At 45.8% G+C, this 14256-nt stretch overlaps 1 protein-coding gene across 4 annotated transcripts in view; it reads left to right on the forward strand.

Annotated features, from left to right (window-relative positions):
• LOC144152601 (NADP-dependent malic enzyme-like) overlaps positions 1-14256 on the forward strand; it is a 173418-nt gene that overhangs the window by 125710 nt on the left and 33452 nt on the right. For all 4 annotated transcript variants that reach the window (XM_077683917.1, XM_077683918.1, XM_077683919.1 and 1 more), the window contains exons 3-5: positions 6005-6163; positions 8502-8702; positions 10962-11123. In XM_077683917.1, coding sequence (XP_077540043.1) covers positions 6005-6163; positions 8502-8702; positions 10962-11123 — 522 coding nt within the window. The remainder of the gene's footprint in view (positions 1-6004; positions 6164-8501; positions 8703-10961; positions 11124-14256) is intronic.

The raw sequence follows: 14256 nt of genomic DNA on the forward strand, positions 1-14256 counted from the left end.
CAAAAAGGCACAAAGCAAAATATATGCACATCGCAAAGGAAAAAAGAAACGGAAGGTGGCAATGTTTCACATCACACAGAGATGCATTGACACAGAGTGGTATATGCTGAATGAAGCATTCAAAATAAAGGGATAGATGCAGATATAAGGGCAACTCTGCGTCAAAAACCAGAAGAACGCTTAGCCCGGCGTCACATTTCTGTTGCGGGATTGGGCCGCTTGCGGCAAACGACGCGCTGCAGTCTCTTGGCGGGAAATGTGACCCATGATGTGTGGAGCGAGATAGTTTGGGATCTGACCGGAGTGGAGTACAGTTATTCTGATGATGATGCATATGTTACGCCAACGTGCTTTCTAACCTTTTGAAAAAAGTATTCCACTATCCGAACAGGAACAGGAACAGGTGCCAGTCGGTGAGCGACCGATTTCGTACTGCTGCCGTCAGAGGCTGCAAATACAGTAGCCGACCTATTTTTCGGACATGGAGGGGAACGAAAAATACTCCGAATAAAAGAGCAGTCCGAAAAATCCGCGAGTTGCGAAAACGAACTCTATTTCATTTAAACAGGACTGGAGATGTCGCGAATGGTTCCTTGCCCTAAATTCCTCCTTCGTGATGTGAGAACGTCTGCTTGCATCTTTGCAAGTGTCATGTTTTTTTTTTTTTTTGTAAACATTGGACAACAACGCCAAAGCATTGGCAATGTCCTGCGTTGACGGTTGCGGAGGAGCCGGAGGAAACTAGGCGCGCAAGCGACCTGAACGCCGACAAAGAGAGCGCGGTACGAACGAGGCCGACGGGGGGCGCACAGCGGCAACGTATTAAGAAATGGCTCCTACTGATAACTGATCTACGTAAAACACATATCCAAGTGATGAGACGTATCAACTTGAGGCCCAAATCGCGTTTGGGACTGCGTGCGACGTTTATGGTGACCACGTGGTAATAAGCACACGCACGTGGCGTTCGTTTTCTCCGCGGGTGGAGCTCGCGAGCTGGCAGGAGAAGCGACTAGATCTGAGATTTTGCTTTGCGAACCCCCAAAATATGCCGTATCGTTGTCATAAACGTATATGTTCTCTGTAAACAAACAAACAAACAAACAAACAAACGTGCCGGTGGTTCGCGAATATATGTTTCGCGAGTGAGAATAGTCGCTGAGCTAATACCGGGAAAACAAAAGCACCCATGTTTTTTAACAAAATGCCGTTTTAACTCGTTAAGTTGGCTTCGCAAGTAGCGCCTGGCCGGTTGCCGTCCAAACCTTGTGTGGCCCTCGCGGCAGTCCCGTGGCTCCGTGGGCGCACCGACACGATGATGTAGCACTCCAGTTCATCCAATGACTACTCTGTGACCGCAGCACGCCGTGAATGCACGCGCGTCGGACACGCACGAATGCGGCCTGCTCGTCGTCGTGGTCGTTATCAAGGGCTGACCCGGCGTGCATGTAGCGCGCCGTCTTCGCCACGGAAGCCGGCCACGGAAGCAAGCGAGGCAGAACGAACGGCGCGCCGAGGCGAGCATCATCATCGCCTGCGTTCGGCTGCCGCATTGTGTGCACTTGTATGTTCCGCTTACGCGATCCCGGGGACCGTGCTGGCTGCGCTTGAGATGTGCCGTACACGATATTAAACCGACTGCTTACCAATCCGCCTCTAATTTCTTAAAGGCTACAATCCTTCTTGGGCTGCTTTAACGCGAAAATTTTGGTCTTCCGTACGTCCGCCGTCCGTCTGTTCGTTCGTCCGTCCATCGAATCAGACGGCCGGCCGACACTGTCCAGCAAAATAAGAAAACTTATATATTTGAAGCTAAATACAAATTCATAAATTACCTCTGTTCTTTTGATTAAGAATAGATGTGCGGGTAATTTTTGCAAACACACACAAAAAAAATCGGCCTCTTTCGCAATTGAGATAAGACTAAGGAAATGGCGGAGCTGATGGTGTTTCACTAGCTGTATCTTGGCTTTTCCTAGGTCTGCCAATCTTATCGGTAGATGGGACACTGATTCCGCTGAGCGCAGGCCGTCTCTCTGAACTAGGACAACACTTGCTTGTCAGAGCTTACGTAATCGATTACGGAGGATAAGGTTGGTTTAGGATATATTAATGCGGATCGAGATAAAGTGAGATGAACTAAGAAGTAGATTAAAGTATACTTGGAAGAATTAGAACAAATTATTGTAGAAAATGTAGATTAAGATTTATTCAGGCAATAACCTGGATGGATCTTTATGAACCTAAATGAATCTTAGGGTGTAATGAAATTGATGAGAATGGATTACAGTGGATCAGGGTTCTACTATATTACGGGGGCTGAAGATGCGCAGGCTAAGGTATATTAAGATAAAGGCGGCTTAAGGTAGATTAACGTAGATTGAGAGAAATTGGGAAGGAATAAGGAATATAGTAGATTAAAGCAAAGTAAAGTAGACAAAGATAGGTTATGATTGATTAGGTTAGATTAAGGAGGCTTTAGGTGGTTTATCGTGAATTAGGATAGATTAAGGCAAATTTAGATGGTTTAGAATGGATTAGGGCAGATTAAGGAAATGTGGTGAAAAAATTCGGCCACCTTCCCATTTGAGATACGAAGAACGAGGAAACAACCGCGCTGGTGGTCTTCTCCATGCATACTGAGTCAGATCATAGTCCACAGTTCACCTTCCTAAAGTCCAAAACCAAAACCGCCAGAGTTCAACTCCGGCAGAGTCCAAAGCCAACGCCCGCGCTGCGAACCAAAGGAAATGCTGAGCGCTCCGAATGCAATTATAGAGCAGTCGGATAGACGCCGGTTTCATAACGCGAGGGACCCAGGTTCGATTCCGACCACGAGAGGCGTTCTAAGTGCAGAGCACTTTACGAGTTCGCGTTCCTTTAGTTGAGGAGCGCCCGCGTTCCTTTAGTTGAGGACGCCCGTTGGGTTGGTTTTACGATAGTAAACGAAAATGTGGCAGTGCAACGCCGGCACGTGCGGGGAGAAAAGCACAAAGAGAACAGGGGCGGTATTCTCGTAACTGTCCCTTTTGAAAACGTCCCTTTTGCGTCCCTTTCATCGTGACGTACTTCCGGTTAAGCAGTGGGCATTTGATTTAAATACCATAACTGTTCTTGCAAACGCATTTTAAGGAACTGAAACCGTATCAGAGTATCTTTTATGTGTTTATTGTTCCGCGAGCGAACCAACAATAAGGCGAAGAAAAATCGTCTGCTCCAAATCGTCTGCTCCGAGTAGCCACGGCTCATAGCCCCGCCGTGCTTGCATGGCGTCACATCCGGGTGTTCCCTTTTAGCCAATCAGTGCTCGCTCAAAAGGGACACTTTTGAAAGGGACACAAAAGGGACAAAACACGGGAATACCGCCCCAGAACTCCCGCTGGCGCAGTTTCGGGCAGGAGGCGCGCGAGCGCTCGAAGGCTAGGATGGGGGCGCGCGCATCGAGGCACTCTAGCGAAGGCGGGAAATTTGAATTGCATGGGGTGGTAGCAGCAAGGAGGTTAAAAAAAATTGCAATTTTTTGTTAACCTCCTTGGGTAGCAGTGAGCGGATAACGGCGCTCCAGCCCATTATGGCGAATCACTGCTCTGCACTTCCGACAGCTTTCACATTGAGTGGAACAGCTGTAATTTTTTTTTTCAATGGCGAGCACTTTGGGGCCCGGCTTGTCGTCGTAGCTCGTCCGCGGTGTCACGGTAACCTAGCCACCGCAAGCACGCGGCGTCGCGCATCCAAACAGAGACTTCGAAAAGATTACCGTTTTCCCGGGTCCGGATCGAACCCGGGTCCCTCGCGTTACGAACCCATTGCGCCGAAGAGCACACGTACTTGTTTATGTGCAAAGTATTTGGGGGAGGGGGCGGGGGATGATTGCGCTGCACCGTTGTCACGGAGGCTGCCGTTGATAAGCCGCAAGTGAGTACACGATAATATAGAGAAGTCATTCATGAATTAATGCATTAAATATATATATATATATATATATATATATATATATATATATATATATATATATATATATATATATATATATATATATATATAGCGAATCAGAATAGGAAATGAGGGGCTCGTCGAAAATAAGACATAAGTAAGAATTGCCAGTCTATATATATATATATATATATATATATATATATATATATATATATATATATATATATATATATATATATATATATATACCCCATTTAATGAAAACTTAGTGTCTCTTCATAGACCTTTTCAGGGCCTGCGGCGCCCGCTCTTGACTACTTGCGCTATCAACTCTAGGCTAATACTGAAACCAGTCAAGAGATGGCGCCACAGCCCTTCTGACGAATCTCTGCTCCGCACTTGACAGCTTTCACATTGGGTGGAACTGCTTGAAGTTTTTGCTAGAGGCATGCACTCCCCACACCTGCTCGTCAGCTTTTTTTCTCCTCTGCACTTTGCTGCGCCAAGTTTTGAGCGACGCCAGGCACGGATGGAACGCAAGTTTTAAACGGCTGAGCTGTTAGTAAATGGATTTAAGTGTAGATTAAGGAGGAATTAAGTAAATTAAAATGGATTGAGATGAATTATCATGGCGCCAATTAGATAAGGTAGATTAAAATATGTTTGGTTGAATTAAGATAGGTACAAGTGGCAAACGGTGTATTAGGGGTAAGGTACGCTAAGGTAAATGTACGTGGTTAATGTGGATTTGGACGGATTGAGATGGATTAATAACAACTGCAGCTGCAACGTGTGTAACTATCCCTAATCCTAACTTTAAATCTTAGTGTGCCTTAAGCCTGACCTTTCTCTAAACGTAACGTTTAACCTAACATAAACCTCACCTCACCCTAGTTAACCTACTCTTACCCTATCCCTAAACGTTGCTGTGGCACCGTTCAAAGTGTGCGCAGGAATTCATTACTGCATGGTGCTATGACACGTGCGACCCTGTACGACAACCGGGTAAGTGTAACCCGCGGGTTGTATACAGCTCCGCTCGTTATGAAAATTAGTTGGGTGGACTGACCTTAAATTGTTACTCCACAAATTTGTTTGTAGAATTCAGGCATTATTTTTGTCTCCTTTGTTTCTTTATGTAGTTTCGTATCGGACACATCTTAGACATCCCTCAGCGCAGCTAAGGTGGATTCTAGCCACTTCATTTCATTTATTCATACTGCAGGCCAAGATGCTGACCCATGCAGGGAGGGCAATACAGAGCAAGAATACAAACAACGCATGAACAGGATGCTACCTATAACATGTTACAAAAACTTCCAAATACTTGCCTTAGCACAAGAACCGCGACATAACAACAACACGAATAAAATCTTTACCTCTGCTCGCAGGTCGTGTTTAATATCTTGGGAACAGCGCAGAATTTTTTTAGACAAGACCGTGTCGTAATTAAAATCCATGAAATGTGTTATTCGTAAAACGGAACACAAAATACACTATTTTGATTGATTGTGGGGTTTAACGCGCCGACGCAACGCAGGCGATGAGGCGCGCCGTGGTGGAGGGCTCCGGATTAATTTTGACCACCTGGGGATCTTTAACGTGCGCCGAAATCTCGTACACACGGGCGTTTTTGCTTTTCGCCTCCATCAGAAAAGCGGCCGCCGCGGCCGGGAATCGAACCCGCGACCTCGTGCTCAGCAGCACAACGCCTTAGCCACTGAGCCACCGCGGCGGGTAAAATACACTATTTACACTATGGCAGCAGCACCGGCAGCAGGTTTAGGATATACGGAAAAGGGTGTGCAAAAGTTACACAACCTGCATACAAAATAGGGATGCACACTTCCTACCACTGCTGCTGCCAAATAATCATTTCTGGGTAAGCTGGCTGCGCTATCCTACAGAAGCTCCAATGAATGTGGACGACGTCAGAGGTGAAATCGATGCCAAAAGCTTGCCAGGGTTTGTATACGCGCATTCATATGAACTTGCCTTATACCTTCTTGTGGTTCTCGATGTGTAGTGAAGCAGTGTCGCTCAAATGTTGCCTCGTCTTTTTTTGCAGAACCTTGCGTTCAGTGCCCGCGACCGAGACAATATGTCCCTGCGGGGCCTGATCCCCCCGGCAGTGCGCACAGTGGAGACTGAGCTGCAGGCCGTCATGGACAACATCAAGCTGTACGAGTCTGGCTTGGCCAGGTACCTCTATCTGCGGGAACTACACGTGAGTGCCATTTGGCTGTGTGTCTGCGTCTCGTGTGGGCACAAATCGAGGAATTTTTCGGAAGGTAATTGTGCAGTGCGCCAAATTGGGAAACACTCATGTCCAGTAGATCGTACGGACTTGCGTTACATGGTGGGGCGCGGCTGACGCATTGCTCTGTGAAGCATTCTCCAATTGCGACCTTACTAATCACTGAATACCCACTGATAACTGCAGCTCGGTGTCTCTAGCCAAAGAAAATACCACTGGAGGTAAAACTGGTACTGCCGAAAACACCTTTGGCCCAGTTGAAACCCACTGCATTTCCAATTGGTTCCAGTTGGTCCAATAGTGTTTTCGGCAGGACAAATTGGGCCTCCAATTTTTCGGCTGGGTCTGCAGTGGTTGAGAAACATGTAGGACGAGATTTATTAAATACATTGCCATACCTGCCAGGTTTCCCGAATTTTCCGGGAGGCTCCCGAATTTTCATGGTTTTGTACGATTGTACGACCGAAACAAAAATCTCCCGAAAATGCACCCGTCTTCGGCTTAATCCTTCTCCCAGTATGGCCACAATGCGCTGGAGGTATACCTGAAAATCTAACCCGGCACCATTTGGCATCGTTATCAGTGAAGTGCTTAAAAAGCGTAGTCGGCCATGCGCAGACGGTGAACCTGTTCGTCCCATTGTTAGTTTACTGTTTATAGAAACGCAGCGCCACCGCAACTTTCATTTACGCAGGAGCACGGCCATTCTGAAGGTTTAGCAAATCTCCAGTGGTGTAGCTTGTTGTTAGTTTAGACGAAACAACAAAACAGTTCAGTTCCTGCTGCTTTGTATTGCGCTTGCAGTATGTACTATTTCTAGGACTTTCTGAAAAGGGCGGCGTTAGCAATGTCGAACATTTAAGTGGTGTACCTTGTTGGTAGTTTGGGCGAAGAAACAGTTCACTTCTTGCTATCTTGTAAGTAAATAAAAAAAGGTGTGTAAAGTTACCCATTCTGTTGTTGCATTCTGTTGTTGCCCCCCCCCCCCCCCCTTCCGCGGTGAGATCTCCCTAATGCTATCCCTGAAAATCTGGCAGGTATGCATTGCAGTTTGTGACTCTTTTATTCACCGTTGATTTTGGGCCTTGGAGGAAAAAAAGCTTAAGGAAGTCACGTGTTTTTTTTTTTTACGCTGATTGGAGGTCACTGGCAACCGCGTCCTAGCAACAGTGTCAAAAGCCGGCCCACTGTGGCCCTAAGCCACTGGGCGGCCAATGGTTGGCAGGCAGAGACGAAGCAGACGACAGGGGAGCAAGCAAAGGCGGAAGAGGTGGGGCGTGCGCGCAAAATACAAGCAAAAAAGAGTGACCCCCGAAAATGGTTCAGCGGCTTCACCGAAACGTGATGTAAGGGCCTCTCCTAAGCTTTTGTTTCCTGCATGTCTTGGGCCCTTTAAAGAAAAAAATTCTGTCATTGGCTTAGCATGGTAGGCTCCAAAAGCAACAAGGAACAAATGCACTTTGCTTGGGCCAAAGTTTGGTTTTTCCTTGGCTCTCGCTGTGAGTGAAAACTACCGTATTTACTCGCGTAATGAACGCACTCGCATAATGTACGCACCCCCCACTTTAGTCGAAAAAATTAGGTTTCTTTTCTTTCGCGTAATAAACGTATCCCCAACTTTCCAACCGCGCAGTCTCACAAATTGCAGTACTGTAGCTTTCCCACTTCACTTTCTGCCACTGATGATGATCGCGAATCCAACCTAGAACCGTCTCTTGGCGTAAAGAGGAACAAACACTCCGGCGCTGCGTCGCGGGACAGCCAATCACCACGACGCTCAGTCGGCACATTCCACTGAGCGTCTCAGCATGGTCTCAGCCCTACTTTTTTTCGTGATAACTTTGTTACTTGCTTGCTTTTCTGTTCGTCTTCCACTTTCCAGCCCGGGATGGGCTGAAATGTCAGTTACACGGCCATTTTTAAGTTAAAGGTTGTGGAGCACGCAGTTGAGCAAGGGAACCGTTCTGCAGGTAGACATTTCGGAATTGACGAAGTGAAACCTTGACAAACGAACACGAATATATTTCAACAAAACCCCTGTGCGTTTGTCAATTTTTTACGCGTATATTTCCTGCGAAGGGTTGGTTATCTAATGCATTATTTTGTTTCGTGGCTGCCGTCTTTCGTCACTCCAGAAAAGTTTCCGGAAAGTTACCCCGTATAATAAACGCATCCCCAACATTTGCTTCCATTTTACGGGAAAAAAAAGTGCTTTCATTAGGCGAGTAAATACGGTAACACGGCACCCTTGTGGGCTGTCCTTTGACGTGGTTTCCAACTTGACACCCCTTATGCCCGTTTCATGCAGGACTACAATGAGAAGCTGTTTTTCCGCGCACTGAAGGAGTACACCGAGGAGCTGATGCCGTTGGTGTACACCCCGGTGGTGGGCGAGGCCTGTATGAAGTACAGCCTCATATTCCGGCGCCCCAAAGGACTCTTCCTTACGGCTCAGGATGCCGGCAAGATCTACGAAGTGCTGGGAAACTGGCCAGAGAAGGAAGTCGACGTGAGTGTACACTGTACTGTGAATACGTCCTAAAGCACATTGAAGAAGGAATAACGCAGGCTACGGGGTTTTACTTTCTTTGCGTAACACGGAAAGCATACACCTTGCCTTACGATTTCTAATTTTGAACCCCTGTCATCGATCCTGGCGAGTATTTTGAAGAGTTAAAAAAACTTGTCCCACATTCGACTCCCATTTCAGGAGTTGGGCGACTATTTGTTTATCTGCTCTTGTTGAAGTGAAGTTGAAGTTCTGTCCTGCGCAGCATTGGCATTCGAGCTGAAAGTTTTGTGTGAAAGCATAGGCGGGTTTCGCGAAGTGAAAAAATAGTGCTGGAGTCCAGTTGTCACATTAACTGAAACACGCTGTGCGTGCAGACGTCAAGAAAGCCTGAAAAATAAAAAAATAAAAACACAAATAAGAAGAGTGTACGGTGGCACCACAGTGGCTAAGGGGCCATCCAAAGTGCTGACCGTGTAGCGGCAAGCGGGTGCAGTGGACGCCCCATACCTTTTTTTGGGTGGGTGGGGTACTTTATGTTTATGACCACAGCATATACAGTCTTTCGAAATGGCGCACGCAAAGTTGAAGGAATTCGTTGAGTATGTGTGCGAATCATCCTTGAGGTTAATTCTGACAGCTGTTTCGTGATATCTCGCACCTCTGGCACCTTGCCTAATATTTTGTTTTCTAGAAAGCGGCTGAAGAGCATTTGTACTCTGCCTTGAAAGAAAATATCTTGTGGCTTGTTCTACTTACCTTATTTACTTGAGTGAACACGCTTTTCGGCCCTATCTGAAGTCGGATGGAGTAACTAGTACTTGGAACAGTCATGTGATTGTTTTACCCCCCTTAGACTCTGTCCACTTGTTCAAGTGATAGTTATTTGAATTTACGCATCGTTCCGTTTTTGTAGTTTTGGAGCTGAGAATTTGACTGCTTACCATATTTTCGTGCGCTTCTGGTGCGGGGAAGTGTCTTCCTTGCATCATGCGCGCACGGTCGGCTAAAGTTGTCAATGCCAGTACATTGCAAGCAGTATGCTTGCGGGCTATGGTGTTTATCTGGGTTGAACCCTTTTTAGAGCGCAGCTCTTAAGCACCCACTCCTGTGGTTTCGCGGTGTCCCTCGCCGTTGTCCCTTGTTGTAACTGAGAGAACGAGGGGGACATCGACGATTGTTGTCGTCGTTTGTTGGGTTTAACGCGCAGACGCAACGCAGGTGATGAGGCGCGCCGTAGTGGAGGGCTCCGGATTAATTTTGACCACCTGGGGATCTCTAACGTGCGCCGTAATCTCGTACACACGAGCGTTTTGCTTTTCGCCTCCATCAGAAAAGCGACCGCCGCGGCCGGGAATCGAACCCGCCACCTTGCGCTCAGCAGCGCAAACATCGACGATAGCGTGAGCAGGAAAGCGGAAGAGGAGAGTATGGCGAAAGTTTGAGAGGGAGGGCGGTATTCCGAGGGCGCAGTGCGAGACGTGCTCCACACCTAAATATGTACTGTCCTGACGTGTGGTAACTCCAGTAATACTTCAGTAGCTCCACTAATTCCAACAGCTAGAACCTTGACATTAAAGGAGCCATGAAGAGAAAATGCAACTTCGTTTAGTTTGAAAGAACTAGGATTCAGTATCTCCCTCAGCTCCATTACAGCCACAAAATATGTTTTTTAACGAAAAAAAAGCAAGAATTATTTAAAAACATTTAAATTTTGCGCCACAGTGACGTGTTATGAGCAAGAATGACGTCATACGGGCCAACAATAAAACGTAATTTTCAGTGCGTTAACTCCACGTTAGCATTCAAGTGATGCGGTAAAATGGAACTAGAGGCCCCATTACAGACGTCCAGTCATGTGTCGTCGCGACAGGAGAGTTAGGCGGCTGCCATTCGCACAAACAAGGTTCCGTGACGTCATAGAAAAGTTGCGGGAAATTGGCTAGGGGGTCGCGACTGCTTCACACGTTTTCTTTCATATTTCCGTTATTTGTTCGAGGTTGCGATGATATTGGTATCATTGTTATCGGGACTAAGCAGTCTTTCTAATAAACCCAACTTGTATTTTGTCTTCATGGCTTTTTTAAAGCTGCAGGATGGGCTCTACAGTCCCCGCCATTTTTTTTGCGATCAAGCCATTGCTGTTGCTCATGGTAAACTGGAACAGTTACATCTAACTGTGTGCACTTATGCTATTGATAATTTGTTCGTTGTTCACGACTATGCATGCACAGTGTCACCGTCATTCCTTTCATGCAGGCGATCGTGGTGACGGACGGCGAACGCATCCTCGGTCTGGGCGACCTCGGTGCCAATGGAATGGGCATCCCCGTTGGAAAGCTTGCGCTGTACACGGCGCTTGCGGGCATCCACCCAGAAAAGACGCTGCCCGTTCTTTTGGACCTAGGCACGAACAATGAGGTGGGTACACCGCGGCCTCGCATTTCTGCACTGTTCTGTCTCACAGGCAAAACAGTGCAGGTTCAGGTTCAGGTTAATAAGTAAGAGTAAGAGTAATTTGGAATAGGAGTAATATGGAATAAGAGCAATTTGGTTCAGGTTAATAAATAAGAGTAACAACGGCAAAGACTGACGCTGCCCGTTCTTTTGGACCTCGGCACGAACAATCAGGTGGGTACACCGCGGCCTCGCATTTCTGCACTGTTCTGTCTCACAGGCAAAACAGTGCAGGTTCAGGTTCAGGTTAATAAGTAAGAGTAAGAGTAATTTGGAGTAAGAGTAATATGGAATAAGAGTAATTTTCTCACAGGCAAAACAGTGCAGGTTCAGGTTAATAAGAGTAAGAGTAATTTGGTGTAAGAGTAATATGGAATAAGAGTAATCTGGTTCAGGTTAATAAATAAGAGTAAGAACTGCAAAGACTGACGCTGCCCGTTCTTTTGGGCCTCGGCACGAACAATGAGGTGGGTACACCGCGGCCTCGGTTTTCTGCACTGTTCTGTCTCATAGGTTCAGGTTCTGGTTAATAAGAGTAATTTGGAGTAAGAGTAATATGGAATAAGAGTAATTTGGTTCAGGTTAATAAATAAGAGTAAGAACTGCAAAGACTGACGCTGCCCGTTCTTTTGGACCTCGGCACGCACAATGAGGTGGGTACACCGCGGCCTCGCATTTCTGCACTGTCTCACAGGCAAAACAGTGCAGGTTCAGGTTAATAAGTAAGAGTAAGAGTAATTTGGAATAGGAGTAATTTGGAATAAGATTAATTTGGTTCAGGTTAATAAATAAGAGTAAGAACGGCAAATACTGAGGGTGAAGAAGAACTTGTTGTTGGGCGAGTTGGTGCATCTTGGTGAATAAACACGGGCTTTGCGCGAAAAAGACACCACACACAGGACGTGGCGTCTTTCGCGCGTCTGTCTTTCGCGCGTCTTTCGTGGTGTCTTTTTCGCGCAAAGCCCGTGTTTATTCACTGAGGGTGAAACTTCGTCAAGCTGTCGCGCGACCGTCGGTAGTTCGGTTTTCATCAGCATCAAGTAAGCAGGTGGGTAACTCTTCAAAGACAACTTTTTTTGCTGTTGTGCCATACTGCTGCTTTGCACAAGATATAGGGAAGCAATCGCCGTATCAAAGAGACGGTACATAAGCGCTTCTGTGACTTCAGTGGCAAATTTTTGACACGCAATGATCTTAGCCTACTTCTCCGACATTCGTGTGCCATGCCTCAACTTGAGCGTTATCGAACGACGACCTTGAAATTCTCTTGGCGAGTGAATGCTGAAAGATGCTGGGTGCGCGATTTGCCAAATAAGGACAGCTCGCCGCTGTTGGGGAAGGAGGAAAACCCCGACCAGGTGGGAAGCCATGTCCCGTGGCTGAGCCGACGAGGTCATGACAAAAGCAAGGCTGGGGTCAGCAGGCCATCTTGCCAAAACGTCCTCACAGCGTGGTGCTTGCTTGGCGGTGCTGGAACTGCAAATCTCAGTCGTTAGGCTAACACTTCAGAAGAGAAAATAGCGGCTGTTTAATGCCGCAGCCTAGAAAAGAGTGACACAGCAGTCGCCGAAAATAACAAACGGCGTGTTCATGGAAATTTTGAGGTTGGTGGTATGAATATTGCTGAGGTCAGTTTTGCCAGGCACGCCAAAATGCTGAAAAGTGGGGAGGATGGTACGCTACACTGATTACTTTGAAACAGTTGGTGCGAATATTATAATTTTTGAATGGTAGTTTCGAATTCGATATCCGCTTTAAGAGCAGTCACTTTTTTGGCAAACTGATGGTCGTGAGTTTGTTTGCTGTGTAATAATCAGTAAGACATGATTTTTAAAAGCAAAAATAGACTCACACATCACCAAAATTGTATAAGTATTAGGTTGCGAGCTTCTATGTATAAGACGTGTAGTCATTTCATCAACTTTGTTTAAAAACGAGGAAACGAAACTAATAAACAAGCTCCAGTCATGCCTGTATAAGCTTTCGCCATCTTTGCCAATCATAACGCCCTGGTCGCCAGCATTTTTTTCGCAGTACTGCCGCATCCAGACACTAAGTTATAAAAGTAAGGTTCTGATAAAAATAAAAATATTTAAATATTTCTCATCATTTTAGTTATTTTGTGTTCAACTCCCTTTGTAGCATGTTAAAATAGTGGTGTGTGTACTGCACACTGAAGACATAATTTTACTTCATTGCTTTTTTCCTTCATTTTTTAACTTAGTAATTTCATTTTTCTTTAGTGTTGGTAATTCAATAAATAAGTCATTATAGAATCAGTGCTTACACTCTCATTAATTAGTTCACTTCAGAATTGCACGCATCTGATGATTATCTTGCATGCCACTTTGCGGCCAACATTTCTGAGCAGCAACTCAGCGATTCGATATTTCATTTGAAAATATTTGGCCAAAATCACTATTTTTTTAAACTGAAAATTCACTGTTTGAACAACCCTATTTTCTAATCTTGAACTCAGTTTTCTTGTGAAACACCCTCAGGCAAATTGTCAGCAAATAGTGCTGTGAATTGGAAAGTTTCACGTATGCAGCGTAATGGATTAGCATTTGCCATAATTTTTATGAGCTATACTCTGACAGGCCATATAACTGGTTAAAATGCCCTGGACTTATGAAGTTTCCTGAGAAATTTCTGTTGTGTTGTATTTGTGGTAATTAGCGTGCACTTTGACCCCCAGAAGCACGTGTTGCCATCATTCTCCTCATCCTATTATTTTTGTGTTATTGTTTTTCTGGTACGCTGCGTTTAAGCGTCTTTCCACCTTCGATACTTTGCCTTTTTAACATGGTTTTCACGCCATGGCTTTACTGCCACTTTCGGTCATGCATCGTAACGCCTTCCATTGCACTCCTACCAGGAATCATGCAATTAACCTAGCGCGGTTCTGTGACAAGTGCTAAAGACAATAAATGCAAACACAAATTGTATGTTTAAGTTATTGTGCGTTTTATTAAGTTCCAGGAAAATATAGGGTGACTGACTGCACCTAACACTAATATTTAAAGGAGCCATGAAGAAAAACACAAGTTTGGTTCATTCAAAAGATTCCCTCGTTAGAATCATGCTGACACCACTT

The sequence above is a fragment of the Haemaphysalis longicornis genome, unplaced genomic scaffold, assembly GCF_048455015.1.
Source record: "Haemaphysalis longicornis isolate Haplotype H1 unplaced genomic scaffold, Haemaphysalis longicornis Haplotype H1 scaffold_9, whole genome shotgun sequence".
Classification (NCBI taxonomy): domain Eukaryota; kingdom Metazoa; phylum Arthropoda; class Arachnida; order Ixodida; family Ixodidae; genus Haemaphysalis; species Haemaphysalis longicornis.